The sequence below is a fragment of the Periplaneta americana genome, chromosome 14, assembly GCF_040183065.1.
Source record: "Periplaneta americana isolate PAMFEO1 chromosome 14, P.americana_PAMFEO1_priV1, whole genome shotgun sequence".
NCBI lineage: Eukaryota > Metazoa > Arthropoda > Insecta > Blattodea > Blattidae > Periplaneta > Periplaneta americana.
In genome coordinates this window covers 115,581,130-115,607,895 of record NC_091130.1, presented here as the reverse complement: position 1 = coordinate 115,607,895, position 26,766 = coordinate 115,581,130, and the positions used below count along the sequence as shown (strand labels likewise).

At 36.4% G+C, this 26,766-nt stretch overlaps 1 protein-coding gene across 2 annotated transcripts in view; it reads left to right on the top strand.

The window, feature by feature from the left end:
* Positions 1–3,261, top strand: part of Zip48C (Zinc/iron regulated transporter-related protein 48C) — a 403,382-nt gene extending 400,121 nt beyond the window's left edge. For both annotated transcript variants that reach the window (XM_069845972.1, XM_069845971.1), the window contains one exon: positions 1,822–3,261. In XM_069845972.1, coding sequence (XP_069702073.1) covers positions 1,822–1,900 — 79 coding nt within the window. In that variant the 3' untranslated portion in view covers positions 1,901–3,261. The remainder of the gene's footprint in view (positions 1–1,821) is intronic.
* Positions 3,262–26,766: the final 23,505 nt, after the last annotated feature.

Sequence of the window (26,766 nt, the reverse complement as noted above, 5' to 3'; positions counted from 1 at the left end):
ATCCGTAAATGGTACACTGATTTTAAGGCAAGTTTCATCGCAAGCGGTTGCGATTTCATCCGTACCGACTACAGTTGCTGCAAGCCCTAAAACCAAAGGACAAAGTGTTACGAATAAATGTCTGCATAATATGCAGACTTCAATTGAAAACAGTGATGAATTTATTCGTTTCACTTTTCATCTTTCTGGGGCCTGTTTCTCAAAAATACTAGTTTAGTAGTTCGTTCACCAGTTACTAGTTACCAGAATGTATTTCATCAGCTCTAGTAGATTCTGTTTCTCAAACTATTTCACCAGTCTAGTAACTTGTGACAATTTTTTACTAGTCACATGATCTCTTTCACTAGTCAGCTGATTGAGTTCATTTGTTTATAGTCGTTGGTAGGTATTGTTATTTGAGGTTAGAAGGCTAAGTTATTTATGTTTTGGTTTTGATTTCTCTTTTCGGTTGAAACTCCATCAATCGAAAGCAAATTAACTGTACTCGATATGTTTAATGAATCAAAGAATATATTATTCGGTGCTTTTTCAAGCATATTAACAAAAAAATGATGAAGTAAACGAATGCATAAAAAGTTTGTAATGTGTTAGGCTATGGAACTGATACCTCAGAACAAAGATTATGCATATGGTAGTGACACTTACTGGATCAACATTAATAAAGTAACTTTGATAAGTACCAATTCAAGTTCACAGTATCATAATATGAACATATTATGTAGCTAGTAGGTCTACTGCCGACATGAATGCCACTTATGACTTGATGAAAAGTTCGCTATTTTTTTTTTTTTTTTTTTTTTCAGTTTTACATTTGAGTAGCTTAATATCAAAGACGGACATCTGTCTTCTCCATAGTTTTGATCTAGAGGCAATTTTTTAATTCACAGTGTTCTTTGTAATATTTAAGGTAATTTATTTTATAAATATAATATTAGAGTTTGCATATGGTTTCACTATAACTGGCAAAAGCATGAAAATTTGTATAAAAAACCACAGCTATCTAAATTTCGATTGAAGTCAGATGTCCGTCTTTGATATTAAGCTACTCATTTGATCTATTCATAAAGTAGTGTATTTTATGTTTAATTTGTAGGCTAAAGTTGACAATGTCAGATGAACTGGCAGTGGAGGAGGAAAGTCAGCAAAAATTACTGCAGTTGATGAATTGGTATTAGATTGTTAGGAAAACATTCTGGAAGTGTTGCTAGTCTAGGACAGAAAGACCAGATGGCATTGGAAAATAATCAACATCCCAATTTGTAAAGCAATTTGTATTTGAAGCTTTGCTGATAATGCGTGACTTCTATTTGTTTGTCTTGTTATGGCAGGTACCGTAAACTGGGGCTACTTTGAACACAGACGAAACTTTGAACATTTTTTCAGAAAATCATATTTAGGTTCCTACATGCACCACTTGTTATAGAAGGAGGTAAATTATCATAATATCATTCTAATACCAAATTTACCTCCATCTGTAACAAGTGCAGCATGTAGAAACCTAATGTCAAAGTTTCCTCTGTGTTCAAAGTAACCCCAGTTTACGGTACTATTATATCAGCACTTTACCTCAACCGTTCATTATATTTATTTAAACAATGTTCTTTCTTGATAAGTTTTAGCTCTTCTCACAACAACTTCATCACCACATATTAAAAAAATAACTACAATATTTTCTTAGAAAGGTTGTCACTGGTAACTGATAATATAGAAAATTTCATCCGTCTCCTCCCTTAAAATGTGGAACATAAATGTATGCAATGGATTACACGTTGAAGTGTCAGAATAGATGTTAATGCGTAGGAGATGTTTTGTGTGTTTCAGTGGCAACGGCAAATACGCTACATGGGGCAGCATATGGGGCTTCATCGTCATGATGGTGCTGGATGTGGGGCTGGGCTAGCATCACCATTCAGTTCCGTCCTTCCGGGCGATCCGACGCATTTCTATAATAAGGTTCTTCAATGTGATTCGTACATGTGATATGAACTATTTTGTATCAGTGTCATTTTCAGGTTTGTGTACAAGTTCCTTATAAATAGATTACTGTACAGTATTATACTAGTTCATTGACTTTAATCGGTAACTTTTTTGTTTAAAGTTGACATCAAATTTACATCCAAATTCATTTCAAACAATACGTATGTATTTATCGGCATTGCATTTCATAATTTTTATTTGTAATGCAGAAAACATTTATTATTAATTTCAAATGACATAAATACGCACATACTCGTACATAGTATAATATACAGAGTGTTTCAGAAATACTTTAACTAACCTTGGGGGCATGTTCCTCACACCAAAACAAGAAAAAAAGTTCATATAAACATACGTCCGAAAATCCTTAGTTTTTTTGTTATTAATGAAACATCTGCTAGATATTTTCAGCGTGATAGCAAGTGTTGCAACTTTAATCAATTCAAAAACTCGTAACAAATGTTCAAAATGTTCTTGTTTTGCTTCCGCATGCACTCGTCGGATCATGGACTGTCGCACCCTTTCAAATACTCCCACACGGTGTCGAACGGTTTCGCAGGCTTCCATGACACTTTGATGAAGTGTCTCTACATTAGGAATGCCTGCTGCATAAACCAATTGTTTTAGATGGCCCCACAGATAAAAATCCACAGGATTGAGGTCGGGGGAACGTGCAGACCATGGAATTGTTGATATGCATTATCAATTGTTTCATTATGTTCTTTCATTAATAACTAAAATACTAAGAATTTTCAGACATATGTTTATATGAACTTTTTTCCTTGTTTTGGTGTGAGAAACATGCCCCCAAGGTTTATCAAATTATTTCTGAAACACTCTGTATAGTGTAAGAAATACATCACATTTAATATCATTGCAGCTCTGGTTAATACGGTATAATTGCCACTTTACTCTATAAATTCTTCAAGAGTTAAATAACTAATATGTTTAATATTAATATTCATATTCTTGTCTACTTTAAGCGTTGTGACGTCCATGGTTGAAACTGTCTTTACGTCCGGCGCCACACATGCCTTCTTCTTCTTCTTCTTCTTCTTCTTCTTCAGATTCATCTATAATTAATATAATTATTCTAATGCCGCTCTGTTGCTATTCCGTATACGTGGCCTAACATTTTGTAATAGTTTTTATTACATAGAATGTATCATAAATGCAGCTATATGTTCGATTGCATCGTGTGATGACAGTATTGTTGTTACAGTAAATATGACATTACCGTTGGAAAGATAATTCTTTAAATTAAACAAGTCACAACAATACTAACCAAGTCACTTTATTGCCTCAAACTGTTCACCATTCACATCCAATCATAACTGGCAACGCTTTAGGAAGTCATTGATTGATTTATGATACATGTCCATTGGAAGCATGAATTTCTCCCTCAGTTGCTATTTTCAGCATGTCGAAGTCTTGAGGTTTCCGAGCAAAAAACCTTCTCTTTAAAATAACTCCAAAACCAATAGTCACAGACTGTGAGATCAGGGTAACGGGCTGGCCATTCTGTTGGTCCTCTTCTTCCCATCCACCTGTTTCGTAAATCACGTTGGTACTGCTCACGTTTCAAAGCACGAAACACATTGGTATTACTGATACTAAGCTCATGTGCAGCTTGGCGGGTCGATTTTTGTGGGTTCCAGAATCCTTCCCGTTGTTCCTGCATCCGTGCTACTGCGAGATCTTCCAGAAGGTTTTCCTTTCTGGATGCTTCCCGTTGCCGGCAATCGTTTTCTCCACTTACCCACAGTCGATGACTGCAATGCTACGTTAAAATCACGATCATTACCATATGAAGAGATCGCGGGAAAAATGATGAATGTCACATTTCTGTTAAGGATTAGATAATGATCTAATTAAGTCTATAACTGCATGATGTAGTGCTGTTTCTATACAAAATAAAGGAAAGGATTACTGTATTCGTGGTGATAATTCTCCTTTTTACCATTTTTCATAAGAACGGCATTAAATTTCGTAGTGATCCATTTAATTAGATAATGACATCAACCTTAACAAAACTGTGACATTCATCGTTTTTCCCGCGAACTCTTCATATGTTATTGCTCACACTGCAACTGAAATTTGCTGTTGCGTGTTCAGCACCATCTTGACTAATGACGTTGGTATGGTATTGTTGTTATTTGAAGAATTTTCTTTCCAATACTAATATCATATTTTCTGTAACAATAATACTGTCATCACACAATGTAATTAAACGTATAGCCGTATTTCTGATACACCCTGTATATTAATTATTTAAACTTAGAACCATTTATTTTCCTTTCTTGCCATTGTCTATAACTCCGTCTACAACGTACAATATCTCATCTCATCTTTGTGTAATCTGCTTTCTTCTTTGACTTATAATTTTCCAAGTTTCACTTCTCTATAGCGCACAGGCTGCCGCCATTCTTTTTAGAGCTTCAGGTTTGTTTACTAAGTGACTACAAATACCAAGAACAGCAGTCACATCCATCCAGTTCAGTGTCTTGTCCGGACATGAAACGAAGAATTTAATGAAAATAATTACTACCACTAAATTAAGTTTCTCTGTGTTTGATGTACGGGAGTTTCACTTTAAAGTTGAACTTTTTTCCCCTTTTCCAAACGCTTCCAAAGCCTCCAGTCACTTGCTACTTCCAAAAACCAGTCATCTTCTACAGATTCAATATTGTTGAAGTATTACATAAAATGCAAATTTTGTGAAATTGTTTGTCCGGAGATTCAGATGTACAAGTTTCACATTGACGCATCTGAAATGTAAAATGACATTCTGTTATTACTTACTTACTGGCATTTAAGGAACCCGGAGGTTCATTGCCGCCCTCACATAAGCCCCCATTGGTCTCTATCCTGAGCAAGATTAATCAAGTCTCTATCATCATATCTCACCTCCCTCAAATCCATTATTATTAGAAGTTAATTTATATGAATTCATTTTAGCATCGACAGTTGTTACTCTTCATTTTATCACTTTTAACGCAATAAACTTCTATTATTTTGAAATTGAAAGCTTTGAATATATTAGATAACATATGAAATTCACATTTATTTTGTGGAGTAATAATTTAAATCTAATTCAACTGATTAATTAATTTATGAACGTGCTTCACCAACGAATCTACTTATGAATTAAGAAGACTACGAGTATATTTTATTCGTTAGTGGTCGCGATTATTCTCTTCGTTTTACTTATTCCTTGCTCACGTGTTTAAAACACAGTCTATTGCAGAGCAACCGAAGTATTTAATATATCATACTGTAATGCGATTGTGAATACCTTCCCAATGTCCACAAGACGGATTTGTACGAAACTTGGTAATAGCAAGAATCACTAAACATTTATACCAAATCATATTTTATTGAAACCTGTCAGGTGATTTTTTTATCATAAAAGCTTCGGATTAATTACTGTAGAATGACACTGTCTGAGCGCCAGCTCTGAAACCGTGGCAGGAATGCGGAGTGGAACGCGATAGATTGTACTTTACTTGCTAAGTCATGTTCCCCCGCTCTCCACTTCCTCATTCGGCGCGGATTCAGAGCCGGTGCTCAGACAATAGTGATGTTCAGGGTCGGGTATTTATGGAAATCACGAAAATCACGACATAATAGATATAATTACAATAATTAGATTTTTGCTGATCTTTACGAATCAAGTCATTCTGATTAATAATATGCGGATAAAACAATCACGACACATCGCGAAATAGAGTTCTAATAGCGAAATATGAACACATTCGCGAATTATTACTATTGCGTCATTTTATTATAGCGAATATCATATTCTGAGTTTCTTTCGGATTTTTTTTTTCACTTGAATTTGTAATCCATTACATCCAAGTAGGCTACATTGCATGGTATTCCAGGTATTCTGATTACATTAGTGAACTCAAAAGACGGATAATTCAACATTTCACTGATAATTTGATAGTGTTAATTTGAAGACTGCAATTTTTTTCTCGTTTTTAATGAATGTGTGTTAAATACAGTATCAATCCAACAAATATTGTCTATTGGCCATACCGCACCTTTACCAGAATCCAACGTACCTTTAATGTTAATTATTTGGAAAGTAATATCCATACTGAATTAATACTGCAATTCCAAAATTATTGTATTTTTCAAAATTTCCATTAATCTCCGCCAAGAGTACAAATCAATCTCCAACAATCTCCGCCGACACCAATATTAAAAAACACAAATGATAAAATCAATCTCCATAAATACCTACCCCTGGTGATGTTACTTAAATTGGATGAGATTTCAGCCTATCATATAGGCTATCGTCTATCATTTGTCGCGCAGTATAATTTAGTCGGTTTACAAGCAAAACACATTAAGTCAAAAATGTAACTTCTGAGAAAGAGGCGTAATGTACATAATGTAGGTCTATGTGTGTAAACTTAGAATTGGAAAAAAATACACGTTAAGACACAACTTGCTAATAATAATATTTTGAGGATCCAGTTTTGTCAACAGCATTCAAACGCCTTTTTCTCGTAAATAAATTTTTGACTTAATGTATTTTGCTTGTAATCCGACGATTTTATCTTTGTTCATTAGAAATAAAATTGGCTAACTTCAGAATTAAAGCGTATGGCATAAACATTCATTACATAATTACGAATGTTTTAAAACGACGCATGCTTAAAGAATAAACAGCTCTTGCTACAAGTTTCCATTTCCAAATGTCGGAAAATATTAAATTGACGGACAAAAATGCCTATTATATTTTATCATACTCAAACAAACTATACTAAATATGCTAAATAGTGTGGCTCTTTAGTTATAATACAGTTCAGAAACTCTCGTTAGGTTTACATTTCGTTATATTTGGAAATAATGAAATGGCTTACGCCGTATACCTAACCAACAATTTGAAATAATGATAATAGGCCTCGATTAAACAATATCGGGACATAAAGACACCTTAATGTTTGCGCGAATGTGGGCAGCTTTCATCTTCTTTAGTATACTCTACCTAATTCTCAAGTATATATCTCAATTTATGTTTGAACATGAATATCAATTTAAATGTCTTTCTTTATTTTCAAACTTCTTTCGCGCAATGAATCTAGAAAACTTAGTTTATTTTACGGTACAGATTACAAAGCTTTAACTTCTGATTTCCAAGAAATGGACATGGATATCTACATACAAATGCCTGACATTTTCTTGCCACATTTCTTGCACAGTACTTGGACATTCAATGCATTACTTTCTTTACAAGTTATAAATACGTGATTCTAAGATACACCGTGTCCAGCTTAGAGGGATCGAGAAATAAATGCTCACTACTTAAAACCAGATAAAGATATCGTTGAAATTTACATCTGACAAGATAGAGAAACTGTCTAAGTTTACGCAACAGTCTAAAAACAGCTGCATGCGTAATTTTCGTTTGTTTGTTTCTAAAACAAGCCTGACGCCATTTTGTAGGAGAATACGCCATGGTCAACATGTGGACACCACAACAGAAAGTTCAGCGTGTGCTATGGCTAGCAGAAGAAAAATCTGTTACGCGAGTGCAACGCCGTGTTTGTCGTACGTGGATAAGTGGATAGGAAGGAGAGGACCCATTAACTGGCTAATCAGGTCATTCGATCTGACTCCCTTGGACTTTTCCTCTGAGGCTTTGTGAAGAATGCTGTGTGCCAAAGAAGCAGAGCTAACACTTTGGAGGAACTGAGACAACGCATCACAAATGCAGGTGCGCTAGTGACTCCACAAATTCCGCAGAAGAATTGGGGGAAGGTTGAATACCGTCGTTTAGATGTCTGCAGGGCAACTCAAGACGCACACATCGAGTTGCATTCAGCATTCTCCGAAACTCGGAGAGTTTTCACATCAAGTTACGTTAATAAACTATTATTTATACTTGAAATTATCACTTATTTCTCGATCCCTCTAAGCGGGACACGTTGTATTAATACCACTTGTTTTCTCCAACTTATGTTATACTGACGTTATATTAGTAAATTTGTTGAGTGAATTGTGATTATAGGACAAGAAGATACGGTTTCAAACGAAAAATTTAGTACTAACATAGCGCTCAACCCAAAAACATTCAGATTTAAGTAAATGTTTAAAAACTTGTCAGAAATCTGGGTTAAGTTAGAAGGTCTAAAAATTTATCAAAATTCTGGGTTAAATTAGAAGGATTCTCCAGCGAATAGGGATTATAAAGAATGGACACAGCGAATTTTCCTGTGTTTTGTTTCTCTGTGCGCCGGCGTTTAGTTCCACTTTCAAGCGCTAGAGGTTAGTGTAATCGAGCATACGCTAAGATAATAATTGAGTATAGAGTTGAGACACTAGTTGTAATAATATATTTTTTTTTTATATTTCAGATGTAATAAATTATATTATAAAATAATATAATACATTATAAAATTAAGTATCGAATTCGTTTAATATTTGTATATAATATAATACAGGTATGTGGTTTTACTTCTCATAAGAGTTTTGTTTTTCCATTTTCAGTGCTATCAAATCATTTCATATTTTCATTGTTCTTGGGGTCAACGTCTCAACTCTCATTATAAAGGAACTCTACAGTCTAGACATTACAGTTAATGACGAATTTATTATTTTATGGATCCAACTTATTTTGAGTACATAATGTACCTAGATGTATTAATTATGTGTTATACTTCCGCTGTGTCGACTGCTAGCTGGTGTGATGTCAGCGCCAACTCTAGTGAGAAAGCAGAATCTCACGCTCTAGCTGGCTTGAAGGTCATTGAAATCAGTCCGGCTACATCAAAAGTACCGACACGAAGTGTCCATACTGTATAATTACCGATACGCTAGTCTCTCCTCGTCACGAAATTCAAGATGAGCGGAACACTAATATTGAAAATCGAGAATCTGGTAGCGGCTAATTTAACTGGATAGGACAGAGAAATCACAAAATCTCTTCCCATCGAAAATGAAGGACTTATTCTTAGACATTTCTTGAGCATGGCTCTCCTAGTGAAACACATATCAAATAACTTTTCAATTTATTTTTCTTGAGGTTGAAGTTGACTGAAGCGTGAAACTAATTACATAATATTAATGCTGTACATATAAATGTATATAATTATGTCTATACATTTCCAGTACCAAGAACAACAAAACATAGGTCACCGGCGTAATTCAGTCGACAGAGGCGCTTGCCGGAGTTTCGCTTGGGCGTGGGTTTGATTCCTGCTTGGGCTTATTATCTGGTTTGGTTTTTTCCGAGCTTTCCCCAACCGTAAGGCGAATATCAGGTAATCTATGACGAATCCTCGGCCTCATCTCGCCAAATACCATCTCGATATCACCAATTCCATCGACGATGATTACAATGTTTATTAGAGGATAAAAATTCGCTCCGGCGCCGGGGATCGAATCCGAGTCTTTGGTTCTACGCTCTAACCACTGAGCTACGCCGAAGTTAAATCCTCAGCACCGATTCGAATCCATCTCCTGTAGTGTTTTTCCCTTTGTGGCCTGACTCCAAATTCGACATATATTTATGTTGACATACAGTAAGTCAACTGCCATTATACAAGGAGCGCACTCAATTGAGTGACTTGGTGACCGGGATTCCACAGTAATACGAACCGGTGCTGTGGATTGAACTTCGGCGTAGCTCAGTGATTAGAGCGCTTGGTACGTAGAACCAAGGACCCGGATTCGATCCCCGGTGCCGGGGCGGATTTTTCTCCTGTAATAATCATTGTTACGCCTACCATAACTGATATAGGACCGATTTCTTCAACCTTTGTTAAATTATAACAGTGTGTTATTCCATTTTAACTGTAAACTTAACAGTTGAAGCATTTTTTCAACTACTATACTAACAGGCTGTTAAAACCCATGTTAATTTAACTGTTCAATTTCATGCAGTTAAATCATTTAACTCTCTGTTATCATAGAAATATTCAATATGGCTGGTGCGTTAGATGCTGAACTTTTATATCTTGATTATTTAGAAAATAATATCCATGAATTCATAAACAGAGCAGATGATTTCTGTGATTTGACAGAACAGAAGTTCATTCAAAGGTATAGGCTATTTTCTGCCAGACCTCACTTTTCGCTTTCAACGTAGATCCGTTTGTTTATTTATTCTCAATAATTGGTTTATACTGCGAAATTGTTTCCAGGAGTAGAGAAATTAGTCCGATGATTTCTTTTTGTTCTAGTGTTTTCCATTTAACAACAGGAATACCAATACGGCAATACGCCGCTCCATGCTACTGTGATACAGACGATGGGAAGAAGCGTAAGTCAAACCTGAGACAATAGAAAGACTTCTATCCTCTCTGAATCAAACAACGGAAACAAGCGAGAATCTCAACTGTCAGAGTTCAGAAAACAGAATTGAGCCTATACTTGGCTATAGGTTATGGTTAAATTCTAGAATATCTGGTGCCAACAGAGTGTTAACAAACAGAATGTTAAAATGTGAAATGTAAAGTTGAAGAAACGTAATATTTTAACAGCAATTTATACCTTTAACTTACAGTTAATTAACGCTGTTAGGTGTATTTTAACAAAGGTTGAAGAAACCGGGCCATATTCTGTAGGACCAAACATTAATCTTCACGTAAATTCCATCGATGCTAAATAACATAGTAGTTGATACAGCGTCGTTAAATAACCAGCTAAAAAGACAACAAGAAAATACAGGATTTAATCTTTTTGGCCTCCCGGTACCTACCTTCTTGTTGAGTCAGTCGTTGGAGTCAGGTTGAGAAATTTTATTCCTTTCTCTGCGTTCCCTGTTAAGCTCGCGGAATTTTAAAACAAAATTGTAATTTCCTATCGTTGTACCGTAATAGGCTAGCTTACGTGATCGATACTTTAATGCCTAACCCTTCTTTTGTAATCCATTGGTTCAGTTTTATTCTTTCTGAATTGTAAAACGTCATTGTTATTATTTCATACAAAATAACGATTGTTTCGTGTTCGGAAGCTTTTAAAATGGAAGGCGAAACCAGAGGAACCAACTGCAGGATATTATTTAGCCTCAGGAAATTAAAGGTTGTTGTAAAAACGAATCATAATCAGTTCGCTAGAAAGAATTCTTTTGTTTCCCCCAAGCTATTTAGAACACGTAATTCGTCGACAGGTGTTTGGCAACATCCCCATTTTCCGTTACTCTCATCATGCTAATTCTTATTATCGCCCTAAAAATTGGCCTTCTGCTTCCACGTCATATGGGCACAAAGGGAAAATAGAGGTATAATTTGCATGTATTTATAAAGTCGCTGTTTAAGTAATCAGCATCAGACTGCCTTCTGTCGAACCAATAGGGATCGAACCCGCGTTCTTCCATACTGTTGCAATCAATCTGCCGACTGACTCTCCTGTACCACAGTCTAGTATATACAGTCACGAAGCTCAATACGTAGTAAATATGCATCCATAGATAGTTGCTAACCACTAGGATCGCTAATATCGCCTCATTACAGACAATGCGAAATAGTACCGGCACAGTCTATTGTTCCTAGCACCCTCACAACTCAAGCTTCGTGACTGTATATACCAGACCAGGCCTGCACAAGGTTTGCGCTCTCCGAGCCGGCTCACAGCTCATGAGCGGAATGCAGATATTGGCTGCGCTCTGTGTAAGAGTGGACTGGAAGAAGGGGTGATCTCGTACAAAATGTACACAAGGTGTTCATGAAATGAATTCCCGTTCAGTGTTTACAAAACTATCTTGGACTATTATTAATTAATAAAGAAATATTTATTTTACAGAAACAATAGAAATTCTATAGCTACTGTATTTAAATGTGCAATATCATTATGTTACATTTTTATTTATCAGTACCTACATGAAAACGAGGTTTTATGCTGTTGGCAGCTGAAAGGAACAGTAGCCTACTGATCGTAATGAAACATCAGTTACAGATGTTCGATGCCTGCCTTTATTAAAGTTGATTATAGAAAACAATTGCTCAAAAATATAAATGTCGAGCCAAACATAGCAATCATTTTCACAGCCAGCCTGTGTAGTCGTGGATATTATTGCTAATGTTTAGTCTTGTAAAACTCAACCAGGCTAGTAATATTATTCAAACGGTCTTTAGTCCTTAGGTCACATTGAAGATCAATAAGTTCAAGCTGTAAATCGTTAAATGTTAAATGTTATGTTTTATTTAACGACACTCGCAACTGCCGAGGTTAGGCCTATATCAGCGTCGCCCGTGTGCCGGAATTTTGAGTCTGTCGCATTTAAGCACACTTAAATGTTATGTATGACACTGTTTCAACTGGTGTTGAAGGAATTTATTATGATAACCTTAAACTTCTTTCCATTTAAGACAAGATCTTGGAACCTACAATTAAATTCATTTTGAATTTCAATTAATATTTGAACATAATTGTTTAACATAGCTTCATCACGAGTAGTTTCTGTCGTTGGAAAGTAAGCCATATTATCTTCCCGAAACTGACTTACGAAAAATGTAAGTTTACGACTGAAATCCCGTAATTTATTGAACACATCAACAATGAGCTGGCCTTTTCCCTGAAGAGAGATATTTATAAATTGTTGAAGATTAATAAATTCTAACGTACTCTACCTCATGTAATAATGCAACTTTCAACTCCTGAACCTTTCTGCTGCAATTTTCACCAACAAAACCATCGTATCTCCAATTTGTGGACTAGTAATGACGCATTATATTATATTTTCCTCTTACTTTCGAATTTTTGTGGCAGATAAGTATTGACTCAAGCTGCTGTGCATTCTCCCATGCAATATTGAAAGAATTTGCCTGATGATCACTTTTCCGTCTTTTAGATTCTCCCATTATGTAGCCGTAGATAGGCAAAGTGAAATAGCTACTGATAATACACATTACACCAGATAGTTGCGTGGACTATCATCTACCTATGGCAGGCATACGTCATTCCGACATAACTTTCCGGCGAGCTGTTTGGACAGCTCTCCCGCTCCGAAGGAGTGGCCGCGCTCGATGAGCGCCGTTTGTGCAGGCCTGCACTAGACTGAGCCTGTACTCTCGAGCAGATGTGAATTATCTCTCGCCATAGATGAATCGTGAATTGCAGAAACCTCACATGTCCATTTCAGTAAATTTTTCAGGACGCACAGAAAACATCTTCTATAATACGAGTGCTGATAGTTTCTCGGTAATTTAATTGAACTTAACGAATGTATGTTGTTATGATAAATTATCTTATGGCAACATATATGAGTTTAGAAGCTAAATTAAATTATCACAGAGAAAATATAAAGCACGAATTGTGTTCAGTGAGATATTTCCGAAGCACTGGCTTTGTCCCACAGTTGCCGGATACGAGGAATTCTACAGTTCGCATTTCACGAGAAGATCCGCGCAAGGAATGCGAGCTTTTCCCCCCACTCTTATAACTTACCCCCAACACGGAACCGGCCGGCCATTGACTGAGCCTTGCTTGTCCCAGCCGGCCAATGACATCACTCCCATCCACCTGCTCCCTCAAGAACGCTGAGTTACTGGCTTACTCTCTCCTCTTACCCCGCAAGGACCGCACTCCCCTCGCAGAGATCCTCTCGTGAAATTTTGACGATCTGTATATTCCTATTCAGCCGATGGCAGAGGTCCCATTCCACACTTCCACACTTAACTTGAAGTTGGGAGGAGGTAGAACGCTTCAGACCGCCCAACTTCAAGATAAGCGTGGAATGAGATCTTTGCCATTAGTTCAATAGCAATCATCCTTCTCCCTCTTTCTACTGACAATGTTTACTTCTTCTGCCGACATTATGGAACGAAATATTGTTACTAAAATTAGCCTGATTTTTAGTAGGTTATTTAACGACGCTGTGTCAACTTCTACGTTGTTTAGTGTCGATGGAATTGGTGATAAGGAGATGACATTGTGCGAGATGAGATTGAGGATTGGCCGTATGATTATCCGACATTCGCCTCACAGTTGGGGTAAATCTCGAAAAAAAAATCAACCAGGTAGTCAGCCCAAATGAGAGTCGAACTCAGACCGGAGCGTAATTCCGAAAGAGCAGGAACAGACGTCTGTTAATACTTAGTGATGATCTCTTACTATTATTCCGTCCAAATATTGCGTTATAATTTGTAAAAGAGTTAGGCCCTACTGTCTGCACATAAATAGGCTATATCTGCTCTGTATTGCTGCTCAGATATTTCTTTCTTATTTTTTATTTATTCATTAAAGACATCAGCTCAACGAATTTGAGTGACCACAAGGGTCCTGAATACAATAAACATGTACAGTATAATGTGATTTGAAATATTAAAGAAAAAATAAAGTTAATTGTTGAAGGCAAATAATATAAGTGGATTAATTGAAATAGAGATGATGATGTAATATTTGAAGAGAATCCTTGATAATATTTATAAGGACAGACATTACATAATCAAAAGGAATGTGAAGTTCCTTAAGATAATTCCATGTGAATTTTGTAATAGAACCTCTACTGCCAAACAGCAAACCAATGACAGACCATTGTTTAAGAGGGACGTTGTACTTTTGAGAAAGATACGGCAGACAAGGTTCATATATAGACTTCTTCTCAATATCAACTTCGGTGGCCTGATTTAGGTTCCTTTGGAAACGGATAATAGGGTAAGAACAAGAGCCCGTTTTAAGCGTCCGTTAATAGCAACAATGTCTGCCCGTCTGAAAGAACCATCTGATGATACACAATGCACTTCCTCATGAATCTCCCAATTTAAAGTTTTTAACAATGTCGCCAAAGCATGTCGCACACGATGATGTCTAGCACTGATCAGCAGCTCGCCTTTAGGGCATTGTCCAAGGACGTGTCCAAGTGTTTCAAGCTCACTACAGTGTCACTAATCAAATGAATTTTTGTTAAAACTTAATATTGACATCGACAGTCGCTTTAATGTTTGGCAGGAGAAACAAAATACATCAGCAGATTATTTCGGTGGACACTGAACAATTTTGTATAGTCGCAAAAACTTAAAGGAGGCACATATAATTCCAACGTGTTATATTAAAGATACAAGGCTCGTCCAAAAAGTAAGTTTCCCTGAGGCCGTTTAGATAAAGAAAACACTATTTCATATAAATATTTATTGGAACAGATACAGCATTTGTTGAGTTATTTTTTTAGATATTTGTCATACCGTGGGACAAACTTTTATATCCCTGTGTCGTAGAAGTCTGCCGTCTGGGATAGTAACCGGTGCGTGACAGCCGTCTGTACCTCTCTGTCATTGTGAAAATTCTGACCGGACAGGAATTTATTGAGATGTAAGAAAATATGGTAATCGATGGGAGCGAGATCCGAGCTGTAGGGTGGATGTTGAAACACCTCCCAACGGAACTCCTGCAGATCTGTTATGCGCCGGGCCGTATGTGACCGAGCGATTACCATCATTTCTTACACCTCAAGAAATTCCTGTCCGATCAGCATTTTCATAGTGACAGAGAGTTCAGACGGCTGTCACACACTGGTTTCGCTTCTAGGCGGCAGACTTCTACGACACAGGGGTACAAACGTTGATCCTATGGTATGACAAATGCCTCAATTCCGGTAGAAATATGTTGAAAAATAGCTCAACTATTGCTGTGTCTGTTCCAATAAATCTTTCCATGAAATTGTGTTTTGTTTCTCTATAAACGCCCAGAGAAACTTACTTTCTGGACGATCCTCGTGTTTCATAATGACTGTTTTATTCCCCTGTCATTGATAATAATCATTTTCCTCAGAAATTGAAGGAAAAGCTTAGAAATTGCCTGCACAATTTACACTGCCATGTTATTTTTCGAAAAGTATCCCATATACGGTTTGTGATTCTACGAGTAATAATAGTGTCTTATAAAGTCACAATAAAAACTTCTCTTATAATTTCTAATAAATTGGAATGTTGTTTTGATCTGTGCTATTAGAACTATTTTCGTATAATATTTACCTCTATCTACAGTATCAGAAAAAAGAATTACACTTTTGTAGATACTCGCTTACAAATTACGTACGCACAAGAAGAACAAACGGTGTACCTTCATTTTGAATATATTAATATAATTCCCTTGCATGAAGATTCTGATTTCCTCAGCCGTCTATTGCACAGAGAAAAGTAATGCATTGAACGTCATATAAGCTGGATATACAGGGTGAGTCAGGAGGAAAGGTACATGGTTTGAGGGATGATAATATTGGTGATTCTGTAGAAAAAAGTTTATATGAACATATGCCCTATTCTTAACTGTTTCGAAGAAAACTAATGGAAACATTGAGGAACATGAAAAGTGCAGGTGATAGTAAATTAAAACATTGTTAATTGTGTACTTTTCTTTACAGAACATGTTCAAAAAGTCCACCGTCAACTTCAATGCACTTTGCAGGTGTTGTACACAGCTGCTGTGTTGCTGATCTGAGCTGATTCAGACATTCCTTTACTTGAGCACAAGCATGTAAAATGCGAGCGAGAAGTTTTTACTTCGGTCTTAAGCCAACTCCACGCACAGTAATCCAATGTAGTAATGTCGGGTGACTTCGGTGGCCGAAAAATAACTCCACCGCGACCGATCCAACGCCCAGGATACGTTTCATTGATCCTACTACAACCTAATGTCGTTTTGGTTGTGTCCGCATATGAGTGCTGATGAAGGACATGAGACTGACGCTCGTGATTTTCAACAGTTGTATGTCAGATTCTGTTAAAAACAGGGCTTATGTTCATAGAAACTTTTATGTTCAGAATCACCAATATTATCTCTCTCACACCATGTACCTTTCCTACTGACTCACCCTGTATACTGTATTTATATGTACATAGTGGCAGATTTACAAACTACCTATAGAATTTTGTGATAAATAGTTAACTGAAAGTGTGTATGGGTGTAACGTTAGCATTAATTTTAAATATAGATTTGTGTTGGCAGCCGGAGAGATTGCCAAAAATAGTATCACTTGGCTAACAATATTTCATTAATAAGTGAAGTTCCTATGAAGGACTCCTTAAATAATTACTGTGATACGTATAACAGGTTATTTTTGCCAGTGTTCATATCATATTATGTAGTAGCGTTATTTACTTTAGTAGTAGAAATGTATTAGTGTGTGCTTTATTTCACTGTTGTGACTTTAATAAAATACAATTCCTCGTACCCTAATCAATAAGTAATACTAGGTGATTCAATAAGTAATGCACATCTTTTTTTTTCTCATTCAAAGTTTGTTTTATTACAAATCCAAATATACTACATTATTCCCCAATTAATTGGCTACAAATACCTATTTGTCCACGTAGTTTCCTTTCAAATCTGTGGTCTGCACCACGTAGATATTAAAGCCTGTATGCCAGCTCGGTACCATTCTGCTCGTCTTCCTTTCAGCCACATCCTGACGTCCCTTATGATTGCGAGATCTGGACTGTGGGGCGGATGAGGAAGGACAATCCACCCAAGTTTTGTGATTTCTTGACGAGTGCACACGCTTGTGTGAGGCCTCGCCCACAGAGATGTCGACTTGAACAGCAAGTTGTTTGGACTACTTGCCTATCGTCCCGAATAAACCTATCGGTGCGTCCTACTATCTCCGGTGTTACAACATCATGTGGTCGTCCCGAGCGTAGAAGATTTGACAGTCTCGCTTTACCTTGTTCTGTCGCTGACACTCTGTTAACCCAATCTATCCACTGCTTCATCCCCATGTTGTAACCGCCTGTGAATGTTTGTGATGATTTCCTGCTCCGCAAAGAGAAATTCAATCAGAGCGATCTGCTGTGTACGTGTTTCACGTGCAGTCGCCATTTTAAAACGAAACTACATCACACCCATCTAACGTAAAACTGCGAAACTATATGACGCAATGCAGAAAGCTTCAGAGGTGATCTGTATAAAATTACGTTATTTTACAATGAAAGGCAGCCTTTAAAAAAAATGTGTATTACTTATTGAACCGTCCGCGTAAGATGTATGTATAGGTAGATGTTGTTTTAGTTGGCTTTTAATATATTTTCTATAAGTACCTGTATAGGTTTCATTGATAGATGTTCTGAGTTAAGCTTTCTCTTTTCAAATATTTTTATAATGCCAAAGCAATTGTTTTACGTGAAGGAAATCTGATAGCATTTTTTATATTACAACTTATTTCAAATAATATACGTACACATCAGTTCATTAGTTTTAGTGATGGTCAAGTTATCTGTGTATATTGCTTTTGGGGAGAACAGTGTTTATGTAACTGGATGTATTGTCATATTTTTTAAATAGTTACAGGCGAGAGATAAATTTAAATCTGTGTTTCTTGTTACACACGAATACTATGTCTCAATAATGCTTGGACAAGCTTCGGTAGTAAGTTTTTCCATCAAATTACGAAATGAATCAATATAAACGTGTGTTGACAAAAGTTAGTTTACACTGACGTTTGGAATGTTTCTGAAAAATTGTAAAAAAAAAAAACTGCCAGAGATGATATTTTTACATTAATTGAAAGCCATAAGCTTTGTCTGGAAATTTCTGTTTTGAATTTCGTAAATAAAATAGTACAATGAGTTGTTCACATTTAAAAAAATATCATCCAGCACAATACGTACGAAAAAGATAATAAAATGTATACTGAAATAACTAATTAGGCGTGTACTAAAACATTTGTGTTGTAATGTTTTACTGGGTAAAGTAGGGCTAATATGATACAGTTAAAAAGGCCGGCCTAATTTGATACAGACTTTAAAATGTATCAAAGGCTCAGTTTGAAAATGTTTAAAACTGCGATTATGGAAGTATATTTTATGCTCTTTAGGGAGCAATATTAAATAAAATTTAAAAAAACTATTATATGCCTCATAAATGTATTAAAATAAAAGTAAGTTTTATCGCTTCAAAAAACTTTGATGTATATGCTTGATAGATATATTACAGAAAAATATTGATTTTTTGTATCATAGTAGCCCTACTTGACCCTATCAAGAAATATTGATACGGAAGAAAAACTCCGAAGATAGAAAAACTTATTTAGTGTCATTAAAAACGTGCTTGAAAGAAGACTATTAAAGAAAAACAATGAAAATGTTGTAAATCAGTATCTGTTTCCGTATAAGTGGGTGAAGCAAAGGCTGTATATTAACGAAAACCTGTAATGAAAATAATATCTGCTGAATTTTAAGAGTAACGTCTTATTTTGTATGATTAAAATAATAATCAGATAAGGACCAGAAACAAACTTCAAATATTTAATTACTAGAAAGTTTAAATTAAAAATGAAAATGTGCAATAGTATGAAATGTGAAGGTATTTTCAGAAGAACGTTGCACTATAAAAGACGTGGGAAGATGTAGGAAGCAACGATAGCTTGTAACTTACTAGTTTTTCCAAAATGACAACAAATTATATTAATTTCTTTTACAATATTATGTTAAATTGATATTTCCTCGCTTCCTATTGATACTCCTGTGTGTAATGCGAACTCTGCCTCAGCATGCTTTCTTCTTTTGTCTGAATAATGACGTATGTACCTTATAGATCATTCGTTATCTCGTGAAACCAGATGCATTCATGCACCGTAGCTCATAGTAAGAAACTTATGGTAGTAATAAGTGAGCTTGCTAGTTTTAAAGTCGAAGCGTAGCGAGGGAGAGAAGCTTCTCAGTCCACTTTTTCTTTCCCCTCCACGCGCAGGTAGGTTTCACGACATACCGAATGACCTATAATATACGTATATACAGTATATACTTATAAAAACAAGTGGACCGAAAGTCACTACCTTTGTCAACAGTTGAAGACTTTAAAGCTGCCATTCAAAAAGCTTTTTGAAGAAATTGATTCGCTCAGATACTATACGGAAAAGTATGTCAGTGTCCCAGATCGACTTCAGCATTCTATCAATACATATTAAAAACAATTTGAAAAACAAATAAAAACAATAGGTAACGTCTTTTGGACCAGCCTATATACTGTATAAACATCGATATCGTAAGTAGTATCTTCTATGTTAAATTACAATTAATATTGATATCTTTAGTACATACTGGGTGTTCAGTTCAAAATGTGTCATGGCTCGCTGTATGCCGTCATGTGGCTAGCCGATGAGCCTAGAGAATTCAATCTTCCTACACTTCCGCAGAGGTGTATAACCTAAGAGGCAGAGAAGTTGCCTAGCAAGTACGGCGTTCATTCTGAAGAGTACGAACCGATACGTACGGTAACGCCGGTAGTGGCAGGAATGTGAACTGTTTGGAAATACGTAATACGAGAGGGTTAAGACGATTACTTACGTATTTGTTGACATTAACTTCGACGGTAAACATGGACACGGAGCATTTGATTTGTGTTGTGGAATGTTACCGTACGCAACCGATGATAACAAATATCCTGCGTACGACTTGCCGGCGCCAAAACACAGTTCGAGAGAGGTTATGGTAGCACACAGACCGTACAGACCGCCATCTGTTGCTACGACGTTCAAGTTATACCGTACACGTTCTCAAGTTCAGATTGAAGAACGCCTTAAATAATAGGCAACTTCTCTAACATATAAGCTGAAACTCGCTTCAAATCGGTGACCCAACAACAGTGACGTCATGACACACTTTGAAATGAACACCCAGTATATCAAATTAAAGACTTAAAATTTTCGTAATTGTTGTTATTATTAATTTTACATTTCCTATTTAGTTGTCAGTGGACAGTATCGGATTTCATATCCGCCAACAATTGTTAAACAGTGTACCTATTAATAATGTAAGTTATTTATCTTTGTTGTGACAACAATTAACGGCACATGTTTTGTTATGTCAATTTATTTTGATGTGTTATTTTTAGCAATAGTTTCTATAGGTATCCAATAAGGAAAGCTCAGTGCGCAGAAACCAACGGCCGTGACTATCTCGCAGAGATGACGTATGCTCCCGTTCCCAGCATGCTCGCACGCCTACTGCAGGTGGGTAAGAGGGGTATAGCATGCGCGGCGCGAGGAGTTCGAGCTGAGTTTTGCTTGTAGGATACCTATAAGAGAAATATTAATTTGTTAGTTTATATTATTGCTATATGTAATCAATTATGAAACTTTGGATATCAAAAACTGTCTTCCACCGACTGTACAACGTAGGATTTTTTTTTATACTTCTGAAAATAGAGCCTTAATATAGCAATAATGTAACTTACTTTTATGAATGGCTTCTTCTCGACATATTATATCCGTGATTACTTTTATAGTGGGATTTTCAGGATAGATATTCAGTTAAACTTGTCATTGTGAATAAAATAAATGCATTTGTGTGATGTTTGGTCTATAGGCTATAATATGCATCTGATTAGTATGATTTGTAAGGATATGTTAGTGACATTTTTATGTATTAAGTAATGTAAATGTAATCTAAATAAGGTGAACAGCTGGTACAAACCTAACTGCAGATGCGGCTGAACTTGTAACATTCATAAATGTCTGAATTTAAAAGAAAAAATAAAAGGACCTTCATAAAATAATTGTAATCAGTACTTAATGTGACATAATGCATACAGATTAAAAAATTTTAAGTACATAGAGCAGCGGTGACCAAAGCTGGTGTCGTGATTACATCGTGTAATCACAGACATTCAAACGGGTACGAAGGAGTTTCCTGCACATTGCTGTGCGTTTCATTCACGTACTGAAGGCAAGCAGTGGCGGTATCATGTCGCTCTACAAACTCTGTCTCTACAAGTAGTAAGAGGTGGTTTCGTAAACAATGAGACTTTTTTTTAAGAATAATGAGTCGCCCATCTGTGTACAAAGAATATTTCGTCGCAACTTCGAACTAGGACTTCATGACAAAATCTCCGAACATGAACGATTGTGAGGTGGGTAGAACAGTTCCGTGCCACTGTATCATGCCGTGACAAAAAAACGCTCTGGTCGCCCAGACTCTCAACGAACGTAGGCACTGTGCATTAGTGATGGATTTCAGGCGACTAGCGACAGCTGAAAGTTCGTAAAAGTTATGATGCCAGCCTTACACAATCCGTCACTGAGCAATGCTTACCTTCCTGGCTACTCGCCTTAACCGGGGAAGGTGGAGTGGGGAGTTAAAGGGAAATCTGCAGTTACTGGATTGAGTTATTAGTGCCCAGGCCTGAGCTAGAATGATACTAGCAAAATTTAATTTTATGTGAGAAAGAAATGACTGTTACTTTATCTCGAGACTTTTCACTCGGGACAGAATTCGTGTAATCTACGACACGGCACGGGATCGAATGACCACTCTACCAATTTGGAAACTCATAGCTGCTGCATTGCTATATCCCCGTGTTTACATAATTATATTAGTTCGAGAGCACAGCCTGAGTGATAATTGTCTATGTGAAAAAATAATCCGTTGTACAATGCGTCAAGTGTTGTTTTCACATAATTAAGACGTCAATTTTGTGCTGTAATTACATGACATACAGAGGGCGGCTTGCTGCACAGTGTGAGAATACTTGCAGCAGACAGTCACAGTGTTGTGAGCGAATGCAAATTAAATATCACCATACAGTATAAAACTCAACTATAACGGAATCGTTTCTCAAGGGAACTTCACCTTTCTAAGAATGCATTTGTATTTTGTAACGATGTATAGTGTTTGTAGGTCCACTGCTGTGGAGTAACTGTTGACCGTGAACGAGGGGGCCCGGGTTCAAATCCTGGTCGGAACAAGTTACCTAGTTTTTTTCTGAGGTTTTCCCTCTGTGTTTCTGTTTCATTCTATTGTTATTTTAGGTGTTTTATAAATATCCATATATTTACTTCGTGAGATGCAACTTAATTCTGAAATTGATTTATACATATTCCACATCTCTTGTGCGACCATAGGGGGAAGAGCCCTCTTTCTTCCTTTTCCAGGCCTGATATGAGCAGTTTCCAATGCTGGGCGAACTCAGTAGGTTTATTCTTCTATGAGTATACAATTTCAGCCATTTTGCTTCAAAATTTGACAATTCAAAGATATTTCAAACAGATTTGACATTGTCATATAAAAAACAATGTATTCTTGAGTTCTCCACCTTGGAAACATTCCTGTCCTGTCCTATCCTCAAATATCGAACTTCATTTATTATTTTGTTTTGTATTATTTTACAAATTTGACACTTTTGCCTATTGTACATTTTAAGTCTGAATATTTTTATTTGCTGGACCTTTTATTTGTGGACTAAATTCCCTGGAACAATACATACCTGGACTTAATACTATGGACATTTTATACAGAATGGATGGTAACCTCTGCACCAAAATTAAACTGATAATAGATCATGAGGAGAGATTTGAAACATCTAAATAATTTTTTTCTCTAACATTCCCCGTTTCAGAGGAAATCGTTATGTTTCTATGAAGCATTTGACAACATCACGGCTGCTGCAGTAACTCTAAGCAAGCGCGACCTGCACTCCTTACCTTCCCTTCCCCTCTACTGTACTCTGTCAGTAAGACGCAATGTGCACTGCGTTGCAAGATTTATTTAAACGATGTTCGCTATTATTCAATTTAAATTCATGACTAGACGGTTTAATTTGCAAATGAAGATTCAAGACATTAACTGTTCAGATTATTTTTACCTATTTGCTTGTATAGCAATCAGTCATTTCTCTCGGGCCATTACCGCTGCAAACATTGGACAAAGACTATTTTTCCCCCCTTAACGAATCTTCATCGAAGGAAAAGTGATGTAAAAGTTTTGTTATATTTAACATGTAGAATCACCTTTTAAATTTTGGTGCAGAGGTTACCATCCACCCTGTATATTTGGATCTTTTCTTTTGGACTTTTCTGTGGAAAGCATCATTTACCAACAATTCACTGATAAACTTTAACTCAAGTAAGTATAGAAATCCTCTTTTAAGTGTAGCAGAATTTGATTTTGTGAGAAACGGAAAGTGTGAGCGTTTAATATAATGCTGAGAAGATAGAAAGAGACGAAGGAGCAATCCAAGCAAATATGCCTGAAATCAGTGCGACGGATATGACGTCAAACTACACCTTCTATGCCCCATAATACTCCGCGAAATACCACCAATCGCTAAATATTAAACTGCTACTATCGGTTTCGATCATACGTAAAAGGTTTAGACTGGATGTGGAGGTAACAGGAGTACTGTATTAGTAGATTATTATATCAATGTACATTTCACTGTATATTTATTAAAAGTGTTATAGTTGTGACTTGGGCTGAACATTTCATTTCCACATTCTTTCTTTTATCAAGAGGGATGATGGCACTCCTTCATATGTTAAAGCATAGGGGGACATATCAACGGATATACTCCACAGTTGAGTCGATCAGAATATTAGCATATTTATAAAAAAAATAACACCTGCTGAACTTGACTGCTTACTTACTTACTTACAAATGGCTTTTAAGGAACCCGGAGGTTCATTGTCGCCCTCACATAAGCCCGCCATTATCGTGTGCAAGATTAATCCAGTCTCCACCATCTTATCCCACCTCCCTCAAATCCATTTTAATATTATCCTCCCATGTACATCTCGGCCTCCCCAAAGATCTTTTTCCCCCGGCCTCCCAACTAACACTCTATAAGCATTTCTGGATTCGTCCATACGTGCTTCATGCCCTGCCCATCTCAAACGTCTGGATTTAATGTTCCTAATTATGTCAGGTGAAGAATACAAAGCTTGCAGTTCTGCGTTGTGTAACTTTCTCCATTCTCCAGTAACTTCATCCCTCTTGCCCCAAATATTTTCCTAAGAACCTTATTCTGAAACACTTTTAATCTCTGTTCCTCTCTCTCAAAGTGAGAGTCCAAGTTCCAGAACCATATAGAACAACCGGTAATATAACTGTTTTATAAATTCTAACTTTCAGATTTTTTGACAGCAGTCTAGATGACAAAACCTTCTCAACCGAATAATAACAGGCATTTCCCATATTTATTCCGCGTTTAATTTCCTCCCAAGTGTCATATACATTTGTTACTGTTGCTCCAAGATATCTGAATTTCGCCCACACCAGTGGAGTAACGGTTAGCGCGTCTGGCCGCGAAACAAGGTGAACCGAGTTCGATTCCCGGTCGGGGCAAGTTACCTGGTTGAGGTTTTTCCGGGTTTTTCCCTCACCCCAATATGAGCAAATGCTGGGTAACTTTCGGTGCTGGACCCCGGACTCATTTCACCGGCATTATCACATTCATCTCATTCAGACGCTAAATAACCTAAGATGTTGATAAAGCGTCGTAAAATAACCTACTAAAATAAAAAAAAAAATCTGATTTTCTCCACTTCTTCGAGGGATAAATCTCCAATATATTATTTCGATTTCATACAATATTCTGGTCAAGATTCATAATTTGATTACACTTTTGAAATATTGACAACAAGAAACAATTTGTAATCGTAGTAATATGAAGAAAACAGCTGATAAACACACCGGAAAAAGAGATGAACTATGGGTAATTTGACGGCCATACTAATACACCTTTTTGGTTCCACTGTTTCAAGCTTATGTCCCAGGGTTGGTATAATGGAATTTCGACAATTGTCTAGATAATATTTATTTTTGTTTCAGGAGACTTAAATGCCATGTAGACATATTATATTCATTCATGTATCATTGTGGTCTTTTTACAGCTTATTCTTATTATTGTAGCGACTTCATAGGGGAGCAATGAACTTCGGATATCCTACCTTTGTAAAGTTATCACAGACGGGATGTGGGAGGTAGTGACTTGTGGCAATTGTACCGAGTTCCTCGAGTCTGCGAGCAGGAGCGCTGTGAAGAAACTATGTAAACCATGCCACCAGTACAGAGTGGTGAAACTTGTGTAACCTGATACATCCGGTATTTTATGTAAGTACGTATATGGCCGTACTAGATCCATTATTGTTACGTATCACATTTATTACTTGTTAATATTTCCTAAGATCGTCAGCCGATCTATACGTAGTCATTGAGATATAGAGGTGAAGCCGTGTCAAAACCAAGGTCGTAGTTTTCGATATCCGTCTATGCCAATGATGTCAAAGCAAGCGCATTTTTCTGACCTTGACGTCGTGCGCGGGCATCAAGCGCTGAAAGGGGAAGGGTTGTGTATATGAATAAGCTAGCGTTTTGGATTAAGAAAACAGTGGTGCACAAGCTTCAAACGGAACGTTAAATTTTATGTCGTTATTTTTATATAGCTTCTTTCTGTTTGATATTATCTATATTGTCTGTAAAACGAAAGTACTAATACCAATTTCTTAATATTGCAGTTGTGTTTTAAATGTTAATAACATAATAAAGAGTTAAGAAGGAATATTCACTTAAATCCCATAGTAGTACAACTATACTGTACTAAGTGGATGAAACACATCATTCATAAAGAAAGTGATATCCCAAAAAAGAGATTGAGTATGACATGATAAGTTGGAATTGATCTTGATGGTACCTTTAGCCTTATAAAAGTAATAAAGAAACTAATCAAAACAATATTACAGTACAAAGCAAAGTTATCTAAGTGCTGTGTATGTTTTAAGTGTAACTAATATTCCATAACAAAACCCTTATCGCATTATGCTTTTAAGGTGATATTGGTGAGCAACTTCCTATCACCAGAATATTAAATTATTTTCTCGAAATGTGCTGAATCTATAGAGCTGACATTTTTACAACACATGGGCACGTATCTTTTGCTTATGATGTAACAGTAGTTGCGTTGTTAATTCATTTCCTTACAAACAATTTCCTTGCAAATATTTTCAAAAATTTCAATACACTATCTTCAGTAATACGTATTTACGGTATACCTAATATATTTACGAAAACAAATAAGTAGGCCTATATCTGAAAATTTCTATAAAATAATTGAGAAAATATTTCTTTT